At 30.9% G+C, this 24,679-nt stretch overlaps 1 protein-coding gene across 7 annotated transcripts in view; it reads left to right on the plus strand.

Annotated features, from left to right (window-relative positions):
* Positions 1-24,679, plus strand: part of LOC118188041 (D-ribitol-5-phosphate cytidylyltransferase-like) — a 75,786-nt gene that overhangs the window by 9,302 nt on the left and 41,805 nt on the right. For 5 of the 7 annotated variants that reach the window (XM_035358385.2, XM_085822680.1, XM_085822678.1 and 2 more), the window contains 3 exons: positions 11,262-11,516; positions 16,120-16,446; positions 24,451-24,586. In XM_035358385.2, the coding sequence (XP_035214276.1) occupies positions 11,294-11,516; positions 16,120-16,446; positions 24,451-24,586 (686 nt within the window). In that variant the 5' untranslated portion in view covers positions 11,262-11,293. Of the gene's footprint in view, positions 1-10,241; positions 10,363-11,261; positions 11,517-16,119; positions 16,447-24,450; positions 24,587-24,679 lie in introns of all 7 variants that reach the window. The other 2 variants (XM_035358383.2, XM_085822679.1) reach the window with 1 other exon arrangement.

Consider the following 24,679-nt stretch of genomic DNA (forward strand, 5'->3'; position numbering starts at 1 on the left):
CACAAAATTTTATAACTTTTGATGCATGCATATATATATATATACAGTTAAAAGGCGTTAATTCGGACACCCATAATCCGGACCTCAAAGCTACAAACTTTCTGTGCATGCGTGTAAGACCTTTACGGCAGCGAATGTGCATGTGCGCATGCGCGTTTAATGTATAACGGACGGTATAAGCTAGGCTAAAATTATCTAATTCAGTTAATGTTGCAGATTGCTTTCTTCCTTACTCTTCGAATTGGATCCGGCTTATTATTTTTTGCAGACTGTTAGAGCGATTTTATAAAAGTAAGCTTGAACTTTCGATTATGTCAAATAGAATTTCTGATATATATTTACTAATATGTAAAGGATCTACGAAGTGAAAGTAGGTTTCGAAGTCCATTAAACAAAAAGTGGAATTGCTGCAAAAAATGGATAAAGGCATATCCTTCGTTTCTCTAACCACTCCGAAATATATTTATCAATTTCACGCTGCTCTGCGGCGGGGGTGGGGGTGGGGAACACTGGGGTGCACACTGAATTGGAAGTAATCTGTCAGCACTATCCTTATCTTCAGGGCAGATGTTTTTATTTTATTTGGCTTATGATTCCTTATTAAATGTAGTATTTCATCTCGATGTACTCCGTCTTTGATATGATTTAAATCAAATTCCTCGTCATTATAATTCGCTTCTGATAGTGAAGAAAGTGACACAAAGGTTATTGAAAACGAAAAAATTTCGAGTGAAAAATTAGTCGGTATTCCCCGACACAATTATAGGACTTGAACAGCGGAACTTTGTAACTGAAGAAGAAATTATATCTGTTTATAGAATTAAAGAGAAAGTATTATCACATAAAACCAAACAACTTGCATTTAAAGAAATGTTTAATAAAGTAAACAAATAAATATTAAGCTTTTTTTTTTTTTTTTTTTGTAAATTTTGATACCCTTTAGATCATAATTGTTCTTTATTTCGTAAATTACGGTTTCATATTTTAATTTTATAATTTCTGCATGCCATCTTACCAGATTTAAACTGATGATCTACAATCCGGAAAAATCGATAATCCGGAATCGCCGAAGTCCCGACGAGTCTGGATTAACGACTTTTGACCGTGTTACTGTAAATTAAACCATAATTCTACAACAGTGAATTTAATTATTAATAAATAATAGATTAGTATATCTTTGTTTAGAAGGATGAATCATAAGATGATATGCAGTCAAAACACATCTTTCATAACTCTTTGCCGCACATCTAAAAATTTCCTTCTGTATGCACAGAAAAATTGAATGAAGAAGGATATATAAGTTACTCTGAACCTTCTGTATTTATAGTAGATGGCAGCTCAACACAAACCAGTCCATATATTTTAGTCATGTTTAGTTTTTTAAGACCCTCATTTTTCAAAGAAATCTTCCAGATTTTTTTAGGGTATAAAAGGAATTGTTTGAAAAGAAATTTCTATGTTATTCTTTTTTGGCTGTCAGCTAATCTCCTTATTCTATATTTGTTTTAAATTTTCACTTTGAAATCTTGCCTAAAATCAAACGGCGAACCCTAGGTGTGCTTAGACCGGGCTCTCCGATAATTTAGGACAACTGAGAGTCTGTATTCTTTGTTTCTCCGCATCTCATCAGTCGTCAGTTCATTGACAACAATGCTCATTTCAGCAATCTTTTCGAAGCTCTATTCAATCAGTGTGCCACTTTGGGCACACCCACAGAATTAAAACGATAAGTGCTATCTTCACAAAATTTTACTTGTGTACTCCTGTAGGCCTAATTAGACTGCCTACCTTTTTTTTTTTTTTTTTTTTTTAAATCAAAACTCTGATTTTAAAAGGTAGCGTGCCAGAAAGGGTTAAAACACGGAAGACACACTGGTTCCTTGCATTCCAAGCATTTGTATGCTGTTTTTCTCTCCTTACAAGGTGGACACAGACTACATGTTTTTCTTTCTTCCAATTTTTCTTCTTGATTTGATAAATCCATTCTCTTAATTTCCTTCTGTCCAAGGATTCTTCTAATTGGTATCTTCAGTTCCCTTGGCAAAAAAGCGGAAGTTATCCCAACTTTCAGATGCGGTTTAATAAACTGATTGGCTAATAAAAGGATAAAAATGTTTTCTTTTCAGTTTTATAGCATCAGGATATGACTGGAACAATATGCATGAACATAAATTCCAAGTATCTTCGGGCTCTGCTCTAGAACCTATTTTTGCAGGATGTTTCAAACCAGGAAGCTGAAATATTATGTTATGTTTTGGTGTTGGTATCGCCCAACTTGGTTCTTTTTTTGCTCCATTTGAAGTGCTTTTTTCATAAAAATTATCATTTTATTCACAGTCATTAGAAAAATTACAATATTCATCTGCAGAAACTTTTGCTTTCGCTGTTAATACTACATGAGTCTTCAGAATCAGAGTATTCTATGTCAAAAATATCGATAAGATATTAAATTTCTTTTTAAGTGAGATATACAGAATGTTTTCCTGTAAAATGTGAAGCCATATTTATCACTTTTACGAAAAACAAACATCCGATAAATAACGCCTATCGTCATTAAAACTGGCACACATCTGCTGTGAGGGTCTCTCAGACCCCTTAAAAAGTAAAAAATGTGATAACTGAAACCATAATAAAGCTAGAAGTGTGAAACTGGATATGTGACTTTGTGAGACGGGTTTTGGAAGGTAGAAGAAAGGGCACGGACCATTCTCCGTTTTTAGGGGTGGAAACGACGATTAGAAAATCCTCAGCAGTCTCTCAGACCGCTCACAGCAGTTAAAGGTTAACTATTGAAAATCTTGAACAAGCAGCAACAGCCTGCATAATATTAACTCAACAACTTCTGCGTTAGATTTCTCTTTCATGTAATCCCACCATTAATATCTTAGAATAAAATCAGTTAACTCATCTCCTTAGTCTGGTATCAACCATAAAGTTCCAAATCCTCTTCAATCACTGAGAATGCCCTCAAAAGTGCATTTTTAATTACATCAAACTTACAATTCTCCCCACTCTCATCTGTTTTGCTTAGTAAATACAGTACAAAGACGGATGTCATATATTCGGAACAATCTAAAATCCAGACCTAACGACCACAAGCAACCATATTTTTAAGATATTTTTATTTGTATGTTTTATGTATATATGCATGACGTTTTTTCATAATACAACCTGTGAAGATTACTTCTTGAAATCCAGAATCAGCTATATCTCGCTAACAAAACTTTCTATGGGTTAAGAAGGTGTTTTTCCGATCTAGATTTCTTTCAAGAAAAATGAAGTTTTTGATTTACAAAACTCTTGTCAGACTTGTTTTGACATATGCTTCTGAAACTTGAAAATGACAAGACTATTGCATTACAGGTTTTGATAAAAAAATTCTATGGAGTATTTTTGGTGGTTTGACTAAAAATAATATTTGGTCGAGGAGACAATTTTGGGCTTTACAAGATATACAAACAAACTGAAATCTTAAAATACATAAAACTTAACAGAATGAACCGGATGGCTCACATGATCCAAATGCAAAATGACAACGTTATAAAAAGGTACTGCTTTTTAAACCCTCTGAAATCCAAAAGCTTTAAAGACCACAGCTGAAATGGGCTGATTCAGTAGAGTTGGATTTTTTAACAATTAATGGGAGAAACTGGAAATTGAAAATAACCAAAGCATCATCATGGAGAAATCTTCAGAGGTGGGACGATCATGATGAAATATGCGAAAAGCCCCAATTTTTAACTTCGCTTCTGCACTAAATAAAATACCTGCATATTGAAGAAACAATCATTTATTAGCATAAATACGTATGATCAATAATTTGGCTCTCTTAATTGCTTTTTGCTTCACGAACATTGCAAACCGAAACATTTCTACATCGAAACATTATTGATTTTACACCTTTTGAATAATTTATATCCAACACCAAACTGGCAAATCATTATTTATTGCTTTCATTACTGAATGATTATTAACACATGGACTCTGGAAAAATATATTTCAGGGTACCACTTGGAGAAAACTGGTGAATTTTTGGCACCATTTCTGTTTACATACAATGCCCTCCCAAGTAAAATAGCATCCTAAACATAATGCAATAAAACATAATTAAAACACTAAAAAAATTATAATCACAATAAACTACATTTTAAATTGAAATAAAACAAGGAAATAAACACATGCTACCTAATCTGCACAGTACAAAAATGAAATACAGACTTTAGAAATTTCTGTGTCTTTAATGTGTAGCACATAGAATTCCTTAAAAGCATCCAAAAATTGCTTAAAATTATCTGAACTACAATCTGTATACTGCTACAGCCACATAAGTACACAAAAGTAAAAATAAAAAATATCCTGTCGTGGCATTTCTTTCGAAAATACCATTGACCTTTAATTTTTAATTGCTAATTTCTCAGGATACCACTTTATTGGTATTTCTTTTTGGACATTCTTCACTATGTATTTACATTTGGTTTTGACTTTTACCCTTGGCTGCATGAATGACGAAACATGAATTGAATGATTGAAGAGTTTGGTTTGGAGGCAACGGAGGCAACGGAGGCAACTTCCCCTTGATAAGTCTGTCTCCTGCCTGCTCAACAGTCATTCACTTATGCATTAAAAAAAAAAAAAAAAAAAAAAAAAATTAGATTAATTTTAATTTGCTAAATTGGTGAATTTATTTTCATTGTTTGGTTTTGCACTTGATTTACTTATGCTATCTGAATTTAAATGATATTGTAGATTAGTTCGAAAATTAAATCTTTTATATGTTTGCACATTTTTAACTTTAATGCTTTTTTACATCTTTACATGTTTGTTAAAATTTAAATTTCATTCCTTGCAGCAATGGCGCAAAGAATTAATTAAATTTGTATTTAAATTCAATTTATTCTTTTGAAACAATTTTATTATACCTCATATATCTTTCAAAATGTTGATATGAGCTCCGGTGTCTGAATCCTTAAATGTCACTATGTAATTTACTGAGAGGTGAATAAAGCCATTTAAATCTTCATTTACACACCAATCAATTAATATTTTCTTTCCCATTCATTTCAAAGAGTACAGAAATTTCAGATTAATCTTACCACTGACAGCAAAATAACCAATATACTTCCTAACCAACATCCAATGCAGAAATAAGCCATGAGATATATTTTCCCAGCAATCGAAACCATTGTAGTCATGCATTACAACCAATCGCATCATACGTTTAAATGTCGTTAATCCGGACTCGTCGGAACTTCGGCGATTCCGGATTATCGATTTTTCCAGATTATAGATCATCAGTTTAAATCTGGTAAGATGGCATGCAGTAATTATAAAATTAAAAATATGAAACCGTAATTTATGAAATAAAGAACAATTATGATCTAAAGGGTATCAAAATTTACAAAAAAAAAAAAAAAAAAAAAAAGCTTAATATTTATTTGTTTACTTTATTAAACATTTCTTTCAATGTAAGTTGTTTGGTTTTATGTGATAATACTTTCTCTTTAATTCTATAAAAAGACATAATTTCTTCTTCATTAACAAAGTTCTGCTGTTCAAGTCCTATAATTGCTGTGTTGGGAATACCGACTAATTTGTCGATCGAAATTTTGTCGTTTTCAATAACCTCTGTGTCACTTTCTTCACTGTCGGAAACGAATTATAATGACGAGGAATTTCATTTAAATCATATCAAAGACGGAGTACATCGAGATAAATACTACAATTAGTAAGGAATTATAAGCCAAATAAAATAAAAACATCTGCCCTGAAGATAAGGATTGTGCTGACAGATCAACTTCCAATTCATTGCGTGCCGCGGCGTTCGCCCCCCCCAGCCGCAGAGCAGCGTGAAATTGATAAACAGATTTCGGAATGGTTAGAGAAACGAAGAATATGCTTTTATCCATTTTTTGCAGCAGTTCCACTTTTTGTTTATTGGACTTGGAAACATACTTTCGCTTTGTAGATCCTTTACATATTTGTAAATATATATCGGAAATTCTATTTGACATAATCGAAAGTTCAAGCTTACTTTTACAAAATTGCTCTAACAGTCTGCAAAAAACAATAAGCCGGATCGAATTCGAAGATTAAGGAACAACACAATCTGCAACATTAACTGAATTAGATAATCTTAGCTTAGTTTATACCGTCCGTTATACATTAAATGCGCGTGTGTAAACGTATTATGCACTTGCGCACACGCATATTCACAGCCGTAAAGGTCTTACACACGCATGCGCAGAAAGGTGGTAGCTTTGAGGTCCGGAGTATAGATCATTCCGGATTATGGGTGTCCGAATTAACGACTTTTGACTGTACTTAATAAAGTCGCATATTTTCATGCATGTTTTATAAAATCTTTATTCTTTAAAAACTTTGTTTCTTAAAACGAAGAAAATAGTCATATTTTTATATGAATTTAACTGTGTAAAATCAAATGATTTATATTTAAAATATATTGATTTAAATGAATTAGAATTCTGTAAATATGCAAAAGTATTTATAACATTCCTTAAGAAGGCGTAAAAGTATGTTTTTTTACGCGTTTCTTTAAAGCGGTCTGTGAGACTGCTCACAGTAATTAACGCCAAAAAAATTGTCACAGCAGTTAAGAAGTGCTAGTAGCTTTTTGAGTTAGCAGTGAAACATGTCAGTAAATATGATAGGCAATAATGTGAGGAAAGTTTTAGTGAACATTTTCAGAAACCTGTAGACTAAATAGGTGGTAAATTTGATGGCAGGAAAAGTTTTGGTAATCGACAAAATGTTTCAAGATCAATCTTAAAAAGGGAAAGTGGGTAATGATAAAAAAAAAAAAAAAAAAACCTTTAAAACTGGTTAGGAGTGCTGTAGGTTTGAGAGCTGAGTCACTCCAGGTGAAAGAAAAAGTATCACACACGCAATTAAATATGGTACTAATTAAAGATCTGTCGCTCCTAGATATCAGATTTTTTTAATAGCGTTCCTTCAGAGGCTTTACTGAACACAGTGGTACAAAGTAGCTTTTTAGCAGAAATAATTTTTAAGAAAAATTTTAGAAAGGATAGATTATTCGATGTGGCAGGAATCAAGGTGTTAACAGGCACAGGTAAGACATTGGGAATGTGTAGAACGAGTGTGAAATGTTTAAATGTGAAAGTTAAAAATGACTAAGTTCCTTCCCCTTTTTTTGTGTATGTGTGTGAAAAATTTTCAATCAAATGTGATTTTGGGGTTAGACTCAAATTAGTTTTCAAATAATAAATAAATAAATAATAATAATAATAAACTTAGAGCAGATAATAAAAAATTTTTTAGATTTATTTGATGATTGCTTGGGATTAACATATTAGGTGAGTCACTCATTTGAGAAGGGAAATAACCCCCGTATGTTGAGCAAAACCTACCACTTGATAAAATAAAAAAAAAAAAAAAAGAAATCATAGAAAGACATATTGCAAACATGCTAAAAAACAAAATTATAATCCTCACAAATAGTCCCTATGCTAGATGCTGAAAAAGAATAATCTCGCTGCCACCTATTTTAAGGCTTAAGATGGAACTCGTAAATATGAAATATGCAGTTTAATAATAAAAAATAAAATCAATAAGCTGTAGAAGATTAAAAGTTATTAAAAAGTAATAATTTTTTTTTTTTTTTTTAGTTCTTTATGGGGTTTCTGTTGAAACTGTAAGCTAAAATACTACAAACCTTACTAGATTAGTAATGAGTCTTAAAAAACTCGCAAATTACTGGAAGAAGGTCAGAATAACCTTTTTACTTAGTCTTAAATGTAACAAAATAGGTACAACTTGTGCTACAGACAGAACTTCCACTACATGCAGATAGTTATAGTATAAAGTATTATATTTAAATACAGAAATGTAGTCCAAGCATACACATAAAAGAGACTAATTTAAGCTGGCTCAGATATTTTACCAACATGTATTTTAAAACATTGGCTAGCTAGCTTCTAACGCAGCGCGCAAGACTAAGCTTAAACGACGCAGCGCGCAATGAACTGGAAGTTGATCTGTCAGTACTCTCCTTATCTTCAGGGCAGATGTTTTTATTTTATTCGGCTTATAATTCCTTACTAAATGTAGTACAGTCAAAAGTCGTTAATCCGGACTCGTCGGGACTTCGGCGTTTCCGGATTATAGATCATCAGTTTAAATCTGGTAAGATGGCATGCAGAAATTACAAAATTAAAAATATGAAACCGTAATTTATGAAATAAAGAACAATTATGATCTAAAGGGTATCAAAATTTACAAAAAGAAAAACTTAATATTTATTAGTCCAAAGGGATTTGAATCCCGAAGGACTATTAGTTTCGTTTTGGCATTTTGCGTCGGACTCATAAATGTCGGTTCACTTTTCAAACTGTTGCCACAAAATGTTAGAGTCCTGCATTATATTTGAAGAAATTAAATAATGAAAAATCTGCATAAATGTATGTATATTTCTCGTATTGTGATAAAACAACGGTACATAGAGTCATCGAATTTTGAATAACGTAATCCTCCAACGAATATGAGCATGTGGAAGACCAAATTTGAAATTTGTTTTATGATCGATTTCCTATTTTTTAAAACTTTGACGAATTTTTGATTAACAAACTCAAGGATTTTAAAGCGAGCAATGGCAACGTTGTGCAGAAAAAACATTTTTATCTCCAGCGCGTGAGTCTCTGTATCGGAAATTCTAAAGATATGCTCGTTTTAAAACTATTTTGCGATATTGCTGTTGCACTGGATCTTATGGTTTAAGTGCGAGGAACATGATATTTAATAAAGAAGGGTAACACACAAAATGTTAAAAAACGCCCCTTTGGACGTAATTTAAAATCTGAAACATTTCAGATTTTATTCAAACCTTTTTTTTTTTTTTGTTTGTTTACTTTATTAAACATTTCCTTCAATGTAAGTTGCTTCGTTTCATGTGATAATACTTTCTCTTTAATTCTATTAAACAGACATAATTTCTTGTTTAGTTACAAAGTTCTGCTGTTCAAGCCCTATAATTGCTGTGTTGAGAATACCGACTAATTTCTCAATTAAAATGTTTTCGTTTTCAATAACCTCTGGGTCACTTTCTTCACTATCAGAAGCGAATTATAATGACGAGGAACTTGATTTAAATCATATCAAAGACAGAATGAAATACTACACTTAGTATGGAATTATAAACCAAATAAAATAAAAACATCTGCCCTGAAGATAAGGATAGTGCTGACAGATCAACTTCCAATCCGCCGCGTGAAATTGATAAACAGATTTCGGATTTCAAAACATACTTTCGCTTTGTAGATACAAATTACATATTAGTAAATATATATCGGAAATTCTATTTGACATAATCTTTCTAATCTATCATAATCTAATAATGACGTTTCTGCCCCCCCCCTCTGCCGCAGAGCAGCGTGAAATTGATAAACAGATTTCGGATTTAAAAACATACTTTCGCTTTGTAGATACAAATTACATATTAGTAAATATATATCGGAAATTCTATTTGACATAATCTTTCTAATCTATCATAATCTAATAATGACGTTTCTGCCCCCCCCCTCTGCCGCAGAGCAGCGTGAAATTGATAAACAGATTTCAGATTTCAAAACATACTTTCGCTTTGTAGTAAATATATATCGGAAATTCTATTTGACATAATCGAAAGTTCAAGCTTACTTTTATAAAATTGCTCTAACATTCTGCAAAAAATAATAAGCCGGATCCAATTCGAAGATTAAGGAACAACGCAATCGGCAACATTAACTGAATTAGATAACTTTAGCTTAGCGTATAACTCCGTCACAATTTAAACGCGCATGCGCACAAACATATTCGCAGCCGTAAGTGTCTTACGCGCTCTCGTAAACGCCTCTGCGCATGCGTGAACGCGACGCATGCGCAGAAAGTTTGTAGCTTTGAGGTCCGGATTAAGGGTGTCCGAATTAACGACTTTTGACTGTATTTCATCTCGATGTACTCTGATATGATATCAAATTCCTCGTCATTATAAATATCACGAATACACATCAAATAGTTTTCTGGTTGCAATTTTCTAATTTCGACTATGCGTAATGTATGCTTTAAGCATGTGCGCACTGAAAGAAATGTTTAATAAAGTAAAGAAATAAATATAAAGCTTTTTTTTTTTGTAAATTTTGATACCCTTTAGATCATAATTGCTCTTTATTTCATAAATTACGGTTTCATATTTTTGATTTTATAATTTCTACATGCCATCTTACCAGATTTAAACTGATGATCTATAATCCGGAAAAGCCGATAATCCAGAATCGCTGAAGTCCCGACGAGTCCGGATTAAAGACTTTTGACTGTAGTCACTTCAAGTGGAATCATTGATAGACATAAGTAATATTTTTACATTTATTGCTCTTCAGAAATAAACATTCACGTTTTTCCTTAATAATTTCGTTTTAAAACATATGTTTAAATTTTTTTTTTTAAGTGCTATGGAATTTAACTACAAGTGAAAATAGTGGTATATTTTCTTATTATGATTAATTCCTAAAACTACTGTAAAATTTTCATTACTAGATTTATAAAAAACATTAAGTTGTAAGTAACTTCAGTATAGTAAGTGGTCATGGTTGATCATCAAATTAGGCAAATTTAACTGTCCAGTCTGCTATGGAAAAATTTCAAATATATATTATCACTTATACAGTGATAGCTTTAATAAAGCAGTGCTTTCTGTAAATAAAATAGTTGTAAAGTTCATATTGGTTACTTAAACAATAAAACTGAATCTTCGCCATATAAAATTTTTGCTGTGAACTCTATTTATAATAATTTAATTTGATAAAAAATAGAAATTCTTCACCAGTTAATATGTTAATGCACCTACCTACCTTATAGTTTAAGAAGAACATTTAAAGCATTTATTAATTTAAAATTGATAAAAAGGAAAGGTTTATTTAAGCAATTAAAAAAACATAGAAAATTTTTTAAATAATCAGAAATGTCCTTGATTTTTTTCAAAAAGAGGGCGAAATTTAGTGATGGAATAACAAAGTGTCCCATAGTAATTAGTTAATAATAAGATGGAGATCTTTTCAAAAAGAGAGTAAAATTTAATAATATAAAATGTCAAATAGTAATTAGTTAATAATAGCTAGAGGTTGTTAACAACTTACTATTTATGTGTTCAGCTTAATAATTATGCTTACTTTTTGTGATTTTGTGTTTCCTTATATTCAATTAATTATATTTTATTGCAAAATAATCTGTGGATATGTTTTTTAATTTAGGATGTGGATTTAATACAGAGATTTCAAGGACCATGTCTCAGTGTTCTGTGTGTGCAAAGACTTTTACTTTCAATAAAAATCTCTATCAGCATATGCGAAAAAAACATAACATTACTCCACAGCTTCAAGGGAAAATAAGTTGTCCACTCCAATGCGAAGAAAAATTTCGCACTTATAAAGAATTACGTACTCATTTGGAGTCTTTCCATACTTGTACTTTGGAAAAAGAAGATCATGATTTTCCAGATTATGAAAGTAAGTATGCAATATTAATCCTTTGTGGGTGAGAAAAATATTCCACTTAATGTAACTGTATGGATGATTCGTCACATATATGTGTAAACTGTCTGCAACTAGTTAATTTAAGTAATATTTTTTCTATATGCATCATATTTAAAAGAAATAATGTACAGGGTATATTTCAAAGGAATGTGCAACTAAATATCTTTCAAACATGTAAATTTAGGCAATAGACAAATCTTAGGTTGGCATGAATTTTGAATAAAACTAAAAGATAAATACTAATAAATTTTTGTGTTTTATTAACAATTTATGCTCATCTAAGGTTAGTTTTTTTATTAATTTAAAATTTTTTATTGAGATGTTTTTCTTCCATATAGTTCTTGAACAGGTCTCTACTAGGTCAAGGGTTTCCATTTAAGAAAATATTTAAACAGAAACCCTTGACCCATTATCAATTGTTCAAGAGATCTGTATGAAAGAGAAGCATGGTTAGATCCATATAAAATAGGCTTTTAGACTGCAATAGTTTTGGTCACATTACACTTTTCTGCAAAAACATGCAGAATTGAAACTTTTGAACATTTCTTCTATAAGGAAGGTAGAATTGACATGAGTTTTGGTTTACATTTCATTGCATGCAGTAGTCGTCAGTTCACACATGCAATGGTTACTACTTCTGGCCTTATGAGTTGATAAAAAAGGAAAAAAGAAAAAAAAAAAAAAGTTCACGCATGTGTCTTTGAGCATACATGGATTGGTGGGTTCTGCAGGTAGAAATTGTGTTAGCACCAGAGGGTTTGGACTCGAGGTCCAACCTTCATCAAAACTGATTACAGTCAAAAGTCTTTAATCCGGACTCGTCGGGACTTCGACGATTCCGAATTATCGATTTTTCCGGATTATAGATCATAAGTTTAAATCTGGTAAGATGGCACGCAGAAATTATAAAATTAAAAATATGAAAGCGTAATTTATAAAATAATGAGCAATTATGATCTAAAGGGTATCAAAATTTACAAAAAATGAAGCTTAATATTTATTTGTTTACTTTATTAAACATTTCTTTAAACGCGCGTATGCGTAAAGCATACCCTACGCATAGCCGGAATTACAAAATTGCAACCAGAAAACTATTTGATTTGTATTCGTGATATTTATAATGATGAGAAATTTGATTTAAATCATATCAAAGACAGAGTACATCGAGATTAAATACTACATTTAATAAGGAATTATAAGCCGAATAAAATAAAAACATCTGCCCTAAAGATAACGATAGTGCTGACAGATCAACTTCCAGTTCATAGCGCGCGGTGACATTGGCCATTAGCCATTTCACATAGTGACGAGAACTGTAATCATAATTAAGATAAGAATGACGCTGTTCTTTGAATTCCTAAGAATCAAATGGAAATTGTGTGCCAGGTGGTGGAAGTAGGCATTAAATACTGCTATACAGTCAAAAGTCGTTAATTCGGACACCCATAATTTGGAATGATCTATAATCCGGACCTCAAAGCTACAAACTTTCTGCTCATGCGTCGCGTTGACGCATGCGCGTGAGACCTTTACGGCTGCGAATACGCGTGTGTGCAAAATACGTTAACGAATGCGCGTTTAATGTATAACGGACGGTATAAGCTAAGCTAAAATTATCTAATTCAGTTAATGTTGCAGATTGCGTTGTTCCTTAATCTTTGAATTGGATTCTGCTTATTATTTTTTGCAGACTGTTAGAGCAATTTTATAAAAGTAAGCTTGAACTTTTGATTATGTCAAATAGAATTTCTGATATGTATTTACTAATATGTAAAGGATCTACAAAGCGAAAGTATGTTTTGAAGTCCATTAAACAAAAAGTGGAATTGCTAAAATGGATAAAGGCATACCTTTTGTTTATCTAAAATTTAACGTTTGTTTATCTTTAATGCCGCGGTGCGCAATGAATTGGAAAATGATCTGTCAGCACTATCCTTATCTTCAGGGCAGATGTTTTTATTTTATTTGGCTTATAATTCCTTGCTAAATGTAGTATTTCAACTCGATGTATTTTGTCTTTGATATGATTTAAATCAAATGCCTCGTCATTATAATTCGCTTCCGATAGCGAAGAAAGTGACAGAGGTTATTGAAAATGAAAAAATTTCGGTTGACAAATTAGTCTGTATTCTTGACACAGCAATTATAGGACTTGAACAGCAGAACTTTGTAACTGAACAAGAAATTATGTCTGTTTATAGAATTAAAGAGAATGTATTATCACATAAAAAACGAAACAACTTACATTGAAAGAAATGTTTAATAAAGTAAACAAATAAATAATAAGCTTTTTTTTTTGTAAATTTTGATACCCATCAGATCATAAGTGTTTTTTATTTCATAAATTACATTTTCATATTTTTAATTTTATAATTTCTGCATGCCATCTTACCAGATTTAAACTGATGATCTATATTCCGGAAAAATCGATAATCCGAAATCGCCGAAGTCCCGACGAGTCCGGATTAACGACTTTTGACCATACCTAGTTCTTCATGGATTACGTTATTACTGACAAACCATAGGTAGCAGGCGATCTGTCTTAGGATGCAATTTTGCACAGTTGAAAGTTGCTTCCAGTTTGTTTTGCAGGAGTACGCTCAAACAGGCAGGCATAACTGAGCATGGGATGTCATATGGTTTTGTAAATTTGTAACTTGTTGGCTAGAGATAAAATGATGCTTCGGGCAGTTAAGGGGAAAAGTTTAGCTTCACGGATCCAGAATTTCTGGATAATAGATTGCATATGAGGGAACCTTGTGAGATTTTTATTACCCTGAGATAGGTAGCTGACTAGCCCAGGGCAGGGAGGAATCATATGGAAATCAACAATCTTCCTTTTCTTTGTGAAGAGAATGGCAGCAGGTTTGTCTACATTGAATACCACCTTCCATCTAGTTAGCCAGGTCTCAAGTGCCTGGATGTGGTTTTGTAAGGCTTGTAATTATATGATGCAGAATGTGACTTATTCCATAGTGTTTATTATCCTTAGATATCTGCCAGCTTGTAATGTTGCGTGCTTCCAATCTGCACGCAACAATAGTGGTGACTGCTATGAACTGGAAAGTATACAAAGTCTTGAGAAGGGTTTAAATCCCTTTTTATTCAACTTTAGAAATTACAGATGCGTGCTCTTGACGCTCACAAACTACGCCGAGCCGGCGGTAAAATAAAAATAAGAAACTCAAAAAAGAATAATAACAAGTGACTAACTACGAGGCTCTCTAAACGTAACTAACCTAACCACGTTCTAAGATACCACTGACAATTCAGCAAACTTCTGAATATTACGTTGAAAGATTTAACTATCTACTGAGGCAAACACACAGGCCGAAATGCGTGGTTCTTCAATTTCTAACTAGCCACCTCCACGCTCGTGAAGCAAGAAAGCACACTTTCGAACTCATTTCCCTTCTATTTAACTCAGATTACTTCCGCTGACAATTTGAATCCTTGCGCATTCTACTAAAATTTACATACTCTGGCATTGGCAATTCCAGGGGAAGTAAGGCTTGACAGGAAAGATAGTTTAAACTTAAAATATATGTTAGTTAAAATGAATATAAACCCTACAAGCTTTTATGAGTTTTTATATTTTTTACAGAAACTGTTCTAATATTTTGATCTTGCACATAAAATTCATTTTTTTGTGAGTTTCCATTTTTTTTGGATAACTGGGCTAAAATTTTGCTAATTTGGTGATATGTCACCAAATATGTATTTAATGTGGTAATCTTGGCAGATATTCAGGTTACCATTTGAATTCATTACTTTTCATTGCATCAAAAGCATTTTTTTTTCTTTCATATAAAGGAAAACTGTTACTCTATTGTTAATAACCACAGAGATGGAATTTGGATTCTGACAGTGATTCGTCGAAATGTAAACTATCATCTGAAATTTCCTATGCAGAAGGGAGGAAAAAATTACATGTACTCCTTTTATTGGTTAATTTGGTAGATGGTTCAAAGCAGGTTGGTTCTCTGAAAGAGAGAGATGTGTTTATAGTGCTTAAGATGCCAAATTCATTTTTGCAGGATAAACTGAATGATGATTTGTAAAACTGTGAAAAAAATTCCAACTATAATTTCCATATCTCTTCATGCATTGCTTGCTGTAAAAGAGAAACAGATGTAAAATAAAATAGGCAGTATTGTAGAATCTTTTTTTTTTCCCCCTGCACAGTTTTATATACGACTGCTTGGTGGCAAAGTGGCTAGCGCATTGCGCAGCTGCATCACAGGTTCGGAGTTCGACCCCCCCCCCAGCTGGGCAAGGTTGTCTCAGCCTTTCATCCCTTAAGTGGGTTGATAAAATGAGCACCAAGTTCACTTGGGGACTAAAAATTGGGGGTCCTGCAACAAGCTGACCACTTGTCCAGGGCATATGCTGATGCACTCTGGCACCCAAAGGTCAAGAAAGCAGAAAAGGGCACTGCAGACTGTAGCGTACTAAGGCTGTTGCGCCACCGAGTTTAGTTTCATATACATTTTGTTTAATACTGTAAGCCTGAATTTAAAATTTTTCTTTATTTAAATGTTGTGAAATTAATTACTAACTGAGTATCTTTTTGCAGCTTTCGAAACCTGGAAGAAAAGACTAGAAATGACATCTGGTTATGCATATATTCGTAGAATATCAGAGAAAATGCTTCGAAAGGGAGAAGCCAAAAGTCATTACATTTGCCATCGTTCTGGAGTATTTAGATCAGAATCTAAAGGACATAGGAAGTTAAAAAAAATAGGATCAAATAAGATTGGAACAACATGTCCTTCGATTATGGAAGTTTCTCGGTCATTGTCGGATGGAAAAGTGAAAATTGTGTTTTGGAAAACTCATTTTGGGCATGAAGCTGATATTCAGAGAACACCAATTTCTAAAAAGTTTCGACCAAGAAATTCTGGTATGTTTTGAGTATATATTTAAGAAAAGGGAAAATTATGTTAGATTTTGTTTTAAATAATTTTTATGATATAGAGATGTTTGTTATATGTTTTTTCATTATATGTTGAGTTTGAATTATGAAATATAAATATTAATATTTTAAGTGAGTATTTGGTTAATATAAAGAAAAACAACATATAAATTATAAGTGTGCATAATTCTAAATCATGATTAACTTTCCAATTTACTGAGTAAAACTGCGGGGTAACATTCATGCTTAACTGAACATTACATTTAATGTGAGAGGCAAGATAGAAAATACAGAACAGAGAGATAATACATGTTATAATTAACAGAAAGGTACTTTTAAAAAAATTAATACTTTTAACAATATGCTTGTATTTTCAGCCAGTTCAGTCTGGAGAAAAATTCGTTTGGTATCTTAAAATTCATAAATTAAGGTAATATTCAAATAAAAAAGAAAACTCTGTAAATAGTGGGATAATAAGCATAATTAGTAATAATGAAACTAAATTAATCTTGTATTTAGAAAGAGTCAATCTGAACAGAAGATTAATGTCTTGATTTTTATGACTGATCAATTCACTTTTAATCAGTGGTTTAACAGTGCTTATATACTCAGGGTTATGAGCTATTCAGTTATATATTGTTATGTATAAAAGTAATTACTAAAATGGGTTGATAAATAGTAATTTAATTATTACCCCAAAATTGCTATTGGTCTTGAAACGCAATTTTACATTTTTTCACTTTTCATTCGAGTTTCTTGCCATTTGGGGGGGGGAGGTGTTATTCTTTTATATTTAATCCTGTCTTATTAATTAGCAAACAAAACTGTTTAAAAACAATGGATGCAGTTTTTAAAAATATTATCTTTTATTTTTAAATTTGATTTATTTAAATATAAATGCATTTAATTCATGATATATCTGATTAAAAATATTAAATACCGTATTTATGCGAATCTAATGTGCATCGTTTTTGGCCAAATGTAGTACTCAAAATTGGGGTGCGCATTAGATTCGATGGCGCATTAGATTCGAGTGCAAAGTTTGCCGATGTCGTCAACCGAATTTAAATCGTAACAATGGATTACTGTATTTCTCGACTACATTTACCGTTACATTTATGGTTGACACATTATTGCACAGAGGATACAAACTGTAGAGTACGTAGTCTTGAATGGAGGGCAAGCAGAGAAGAATGTCATATGACGCTACTTTCAAACATAAAGTAATTCTTTATCCTGAAAGAAATGGCAATAGAAAGGCTGGGAGAGAGTTAAACGTAGCTGAGAGCAATGTTCGCTTGTTGCAGCAACAGAAATTGGCACTGTTTGCAACTAAAACTAGTAGAAAGAAATTCGCTGTCCCTCGCAAAGGAAGACACCCTAAAATTGAAGAAAAGGTTTTGGAATTTGTACGTGAAAGGAGGAAGAATGGACAACTTGTGACTAGCGACACTATAAGAAATAAAGCAAAAGAGGAGGCTGAAGTTCTTGGAATACCGAAACCAGAGTTTAAAGCTAGCCGTGGATCGGTTTATGAAGCGGATGGGCTCTAAGACGCCGTACAACAATATGCCAAAAGCTTCCTGCAGATTTTGAGGGAAAACTACTAACATTTTAGCAGTATGTCATCACACTTCAGAAGGAAAAGAATTTTTCAATGGGGCAAATTGACATCGCTGACGAGACGCCAATTTGGTTTGATATGCCTCGTAACTACACCATTACGGAGAAGGGGACTAAAAATGTTATCATCAAAATAGTGAATAAAGACGTTTACTATTAATCACTGATTGTAGAAACTGTTAGCTAGATAGAAATGTTACGATTTATTTCATGTTCATACTTTACGATATGTACCATATACGGTAGTGGTAATTAACAATGATTGTTTCACATAACAATAGCCCACTAATAGGTTAATTCTATGTTCTGCTACTTTATGTATAAATCTATTGTTGTATAAAATATGGTATCTAAATTTAAATAAAATTATCATACCATTGATTGATAGTTTATATACAAATCTATTGTTGTATAAAATAAGATTCAATAAATTCCTCATACCATTGATGCGCATTACATTCGCCGACAAACAATTTTTTTATTATTTAACGTTTTAAAATGGGGATGCGCATTAGATTCGCATAAATACGGTATTTTTATTGAATTACATATTTTTCATTTTTTAAATGTGTAAAAAATATATAACTCTCCCATGCTCATCTAAATGCACATTCATCAAATAGGTGAATGTGCAAAATATAAAATGTTTTTTTTATCCCACATGGGCCACCTCTGTGAATAATCTAATGATAAACCATATTAAACTTTATAAGTGACTTTTTGGGCTATTTTTAAAATCTGAATACTTTCAGATTTTTTTTAAATATTAGTTTTCTAAAAAATATGTGTATAAAAAAGTAATTTTTTTGGTTTGTGCTTAAAAGAAATCTTTTGAAGAATGTTAATATTGATTTTGAATTAGATTAGCATTTTTATGACCAAAAAAGTATGGGAAAATTTATGATGCTTACATCTATTTGGAGGTTTAAAGCAGAATAGTGCATTAAGAAAAATTGCCAGTTTCTGTTTTTTTATGAATCTTTTGTCTTGTATAATTTCAAACAAACGGGATGGTTACTCAGAGGTGTATTATGGGGTTTCGCAGAGCTAACAGATACTTTGATAATCAGTACATTACATTGCTTGCCAGATCAGCTGCATGTAACTAGTTATTGCCTTTTTTTTTTTTTTTTCTTTTTTAAGGGAAAGTTATTAAACATCAAAGGATTCCAGGGCCAAGTATCACAAATGTATATCCCCTTCAGAGTAAGGTACTAAAACTAGAGTAGTGTTAATAGTGTGCAACCTAACAGAAAAGCTACTGTCAAACTGCTAAGTGAAAATAGCCTTAGATTCAGATAATAAACGTGTAAAACTTTAGAGAGAATGAGTAATGTACAGCCAGCTGGATAACATTGCTACATATCACACCTTTAGCTGTGGCAATTTGATAATAAAGGATTCCCCCCCCCCCACACACACACACTCTAAGCTGCATGCAGTCACAGGATTTACTGTAACTGTGAAAAATTTTTGTATTTCAGAAAAGATTTTGTATATTTTCAAAAGTATCAAAGTAAAATCATTGAATCCTTTGCAAGACCTTTTTCTATGAAGAATAGTTTACTGTTTGTGAAGCAAAGGGCTGAAAAGCTTATGAAGGTAAAATGGCTAAAAGACTTTCCAAGAATTGCAAACTGCTATTTTATATGATTAGCAGTTACTGCCCTTTGCTGTGGTGTATTGTCTAATTAAATGGATCTGATTAAGTTTGTTTTGTATGTGTAGTATAAGGAAACACTATTCGAATTGTATTAAATAAGAAGTAAAAGTTTAAAATGCTAGAAATAGGTTTTTCTCTCTCTAAAATCCAGTACATAGTCAACATGGAGCAAGCTAAAATAAAAAAATGAAAAATAATTTTTTTTTTTTTTTTTTTTTTTTTTTTTTTTGTGCTTAAACAAACAAATTACTGTGAATAAATAAATTAGTTCAGCAATGAGATCAATACTGCATAAATTTTTAAAAACTGCAAAATAGGGTGCAAACAATAAAGACATTGGAAATAATAAAGAATAGTAATATAAAGAATTTACATTTCTTAGTCCATCGTAATCAGGAGGTTGGTGTATTGAGAGAAGCAAATGGAACAGCTTGTTTTGGAACTGATAATGACACAAATTTACTAAATTTAAAACTTAATGATTTACAGAACAATTTTTGCCTTTAACAGTTCAACTCCTGTTGTGCTGGAATAAGAAGAACATTTTCCCTATTTTTCCACGAATCCAAAATCCCTTAAAATCCAGATATTTGCATAAAACAGTAACAAAACTTTTCATTTGATTTAAATCAGAACATATCTTGTAGACTAACTCTGTAAACAAATACAGACAGCACATAAAATAGTAAGCATGGTAGCAAGATAAAAATTGTAGCCTGTAACAAAATAGTCTAAAACAACAGTTGTGTCAAATATTAAATGTAAATTAAATTCTTAAAAGCAATCAAGAAATGTTGCATGTATTAAATCTGTTTATGTTCGAAGCAGTAGCTGAGATAACCCTAACAATGGAAGCAAAATAATAATATTAAATAAAACTGCTGAATTAAAAGCTTTAAAAAAAAAGAAAAAAAGAAAAAAAAAAAAAAACATTCTGAAGTGAAGAAAAGTCTTATGTTCCAAGAAACTGGTTGAGAAGTTGATTAATTGTTGAGAAAATGTTTTTTATTTGGTTCAGCGGTTTCATTTCATATCATTATTTTTCTTTGAATCACATGTTAAGGTTAGCTGTGCCCGGTGCTTCCAACACATATGAACATAATATATGTAGATTTTCTTTTAAAATTGTTATAGGTTCAATTCATATCTTTTCACTATACTTACTGTTTATGTGTTGTTTGTATATATTTGGTTATAGAAATACTGATGGATTTTGGATTTGTGGTAAATTGGTCAATATGGCCTATGAGCCTTGGATTGATAACGATACAAACTGCTTTGAAGTTTGTTAAGTTTTAATATTTAGTAAATTTGGGTCATTATCAGTTCAGAAACAAGGTTGTTCCATTTGCATTTGTCATGGGGTTGGTGAGATATAAATTTTTTATATTTTTATTCTTTATTATTTGCACTACTTTTTTGTTTGCATCATTTTTTGCACTTTTTAAACATTTATGCACCATTGATCTCATTGCTGGAGTAGTTTATTCCTTCGCAATGGTTTATTGCTTAAATAAATAAAAAAAAAAAAAATTTTTTTTTTTTTATATTGCCTTTCTCCAGGTTGAATATTATATCAGATTTAAATGTTTGTATTTTTCAATATTACCACCAGCTGTTGCATATAGTTGAATATTGTCTTAAAAAAATTACTTCATTTGTATTGTATGTACTTTTGAATATATATAAATACAAAAAGAATCATAATAAGAGGCTGAAATTAAAAGCAAATTCAAAACACATTAATCGACTTTTATGAAACTTCATTTTCCCCTGATGAGTTCTGAATTGGAGTTTCAGTAAAAGGAGATTAATTTTTATTATCTTGTATTTTGTTCCCTTTTGCATTTCATTTTTATTTTTAGAGTTTGTACTACTATATATTTTTATTTTAATTTTGATTGTGTTAAACCTCTTATACACGATTGCTATTATTAATATTGTTGAGGAATAACGTTGCTTTGACTCCAATTTACTTTTAATTGTATGCATATATCTATAATTACAAAACAATTCTCTTGAAAACAAAAATATAAACATGCCTGGTATTTTTGCGCATTAAGATGCAGGAAAATTATCATTAATGACATAAAATAGAAAATATAGAACTAATATTTCACAAAGACTAATTGAAATTCATAATTAATAAATTTCAAATAGTCTTATAAATGCAACTAAGAATATAAAAATGTTAAAACCAAAACATTTCAAAGAAGCAAAACCCCACTTTAAAAAATTAATGAAATTTAAAGAAAAATGCTTAATTTTTGCATTATGCTGAATTTGGTGTTGTGTGCAATGAAATTTAATTAAAAAAGCAATATATAAACTGATGAATAGATAAGAATCCACAATAACGTGATTATATCAATAAATATACAATTATAATCAAGAATTTAAAATTATACTTTGTGTAAAAAATATTTCAGTGAGGTCATCTGGATATTTTGACATTTAATCAGATAGAAACCATTATTACTTCTTTAATTTGCAATTTTTTTATATATATATGTATGTGTGTGTGTATGTCATATAAAATATAACTAAGAATATAAGTAGTCAGTAGAAGGAAACTGTAATTTATAAAATAATCATAAAGGAAATTTAGATACTTTGTGATTATCCACATCCTCCCCTAAAAGTTGTGAAATCGTAGCTGACTTTGGAGACCATTTGAAAACTTGCTTTTGCCTACTGATTTTTCTCCAAAGGCAGGAGCCATTTTCAAAATGATGAGAATTGTAGCATTGATAATAAAGTACTTTTTTTTTTTTTTTTTTTTCTTTTTAGGAATTCATTTGTCATTATTTTGTGCTATTTTTCTTCCCATATACACAATGGTCTGTTTTTACAAAAATAAATAAATAAAATAAATAAATAAAAATCAGGCAATAGTACAACTTCAGCATTGTGCATCAGCCCCAATAATAAATAAAGTGAATAACTGTTCTAAATGAGATATGGCTATCTTCATACCAATTTACGACCCACATTCTAGTACTTTGCTTGCAATTTTTCACATTGCATTTCTATAAAATTCGTTAGTTTAAGAAGCACAGCTTTATACATTGTTAATTTTTGCTTTTTCTATCGTAGAGCAAAATGCCATATTTATGCAGAAATGCAATGCTTTGTTTTGCATCAGCTAATCCCATTATGATTATTTACAAGGAGACCATACTCAGTACAGAAAAAAAGCAATAATCAGAAAAATGATGGTTGTATTTTAAAAATGCAAACCCATTTATACTTAATTAAACAAATCAGTGCTACAAACATTTCTGGGTTGTCAGATGAATACTTTTTGACAAAATCATGGGTTACCACATAACTGCCTTGGCAACATATGGTATTGCTTCATGAATACTTTTCTCGACTTTTGGCAGGAATAAAGATAATCAGAAAGAACTGAAATTTGTGGCATGTAAGAAAATATTTGCATAAAGTTAAATATTCTAGTTAATTTTATATATTATATATTAGTGTTTGTAAGTGATATTAACTTGGATCATTAAATTGAAAGCATTGTTTCTTTAAAAAAAAGGAATAAATAAATAAATATTAAGGAAAAAAAATAGGAAAAAGAAAATGAAAACTTAAGTGAAAAAAAAAAAAGCTTCCTGTTTAAACAAAAAAAAAAAAAAAAAAAAAAAAGAGAGAGAGAGAAGAAGAAGAAGAAGAAAGGTCCTTCCATTCTTTATGAGGGAGTAATTAATTTTTTTAAATGTTTTATGCTTGTTGCATCTGTATGGATACTACAAATTCTGATATTATGTGGTAATTTTATTTTGAGTAGAATGATGTTATGTAATTTTGCGTAAGCAAATTAACTTTTAGTTTCTTTTCCAAATTATAAAATTTTTTTTTTTTTTTTTTTTTTGCAGATTTTTTTGTCCATATATTGAATAAACTAATATTAAAATCAAACTTTAGAACTTCATATGAATAATTTAATGAAAAACAGAAGGACAGTTTCAAAATTATTCTCTTTTGAGAGTACTATATCCAAAAGTATAGTATCAGAAGGGCAGTGTTATTTTTATTATTGGTAATGAGAGAGAATGAGAAAATAACTTTCTACTTTAAAACAAATTTTTTTGCTATTGTTTTATTATTTCAACAACTTGAGGCTTGTTTCTCAGAAGATAAGAATAGTCTTCAATCCCTTTCAGGCATTTCCATCAGTTAAGAATGGTTTATTCAGTTTATTTAATTTATTAAAGATTAAAATATGATGAGACAGCATTTTATGATGTTTGAATGTTTGAGATCATATCATGATGTAGCCAGTTTTAAGTTTGAATTAAATAAGTAATATTTCTCTGTGGTTTTAATAATTATCAATTCATAGTATAAAAATATATTTTAACAGAAACTTGCTTTATCTTTAAATAATTTTCTTGGCAAAAAATTGGTTTTGAAAAAATTAGTTTTTCGGTTATGCAACATAAATTTAACCTATCAGCATCAGTTTGAACAGAATTTAGAAACACTTTCTTTGAAAGCAAAAAAATATTGACTTCATATTTGGTGCCAATGATCTTTAGCAATCTAGATGATTGTATTGTAATTTTTTAATCTGATCTTTTGTCTAATTTTTTAATAAATTGCCACTAATATTGATGAAATTTACTTATACAGTATTTGAATATAACATATAATCTTTCAACTTCTTGAAATGTGCATTTCATATGTGTGATTTTTAGATGCCATCACATTTGAAGTTTGTGCAGTTTTGCCTGCTGCAGGAACTGGAGAGCGCATGGGTCTTGATACGCCAAAGCAGTATATTCCTATTCATCAGAAACCTCTAATATGTTATACTGTTGAAGCTTTCTTAAGGTAAATTTTGTTAATGTCCTAAAAATATTGAAAACAAAATATCACTCCCTAAATCTGGTTATTGTTTTGAAGATGAAAATAAATAAATTTCCA

Source organism: Stegodyphus dumicola, chromosome 8 (genome assembly GCF_044657685.1).
Source record: "Stegodyphus dumicola isolate Sdum_Otavi_A_Nest chromosome 8, ASM4465768v1".
Classification (NCBI taxonomy): Eukaryota; Metazoa; Arthropoda; class Arachnida; order Araneae; family Eresidae; genus Stegodyphus; species Stegodyphus dumicola.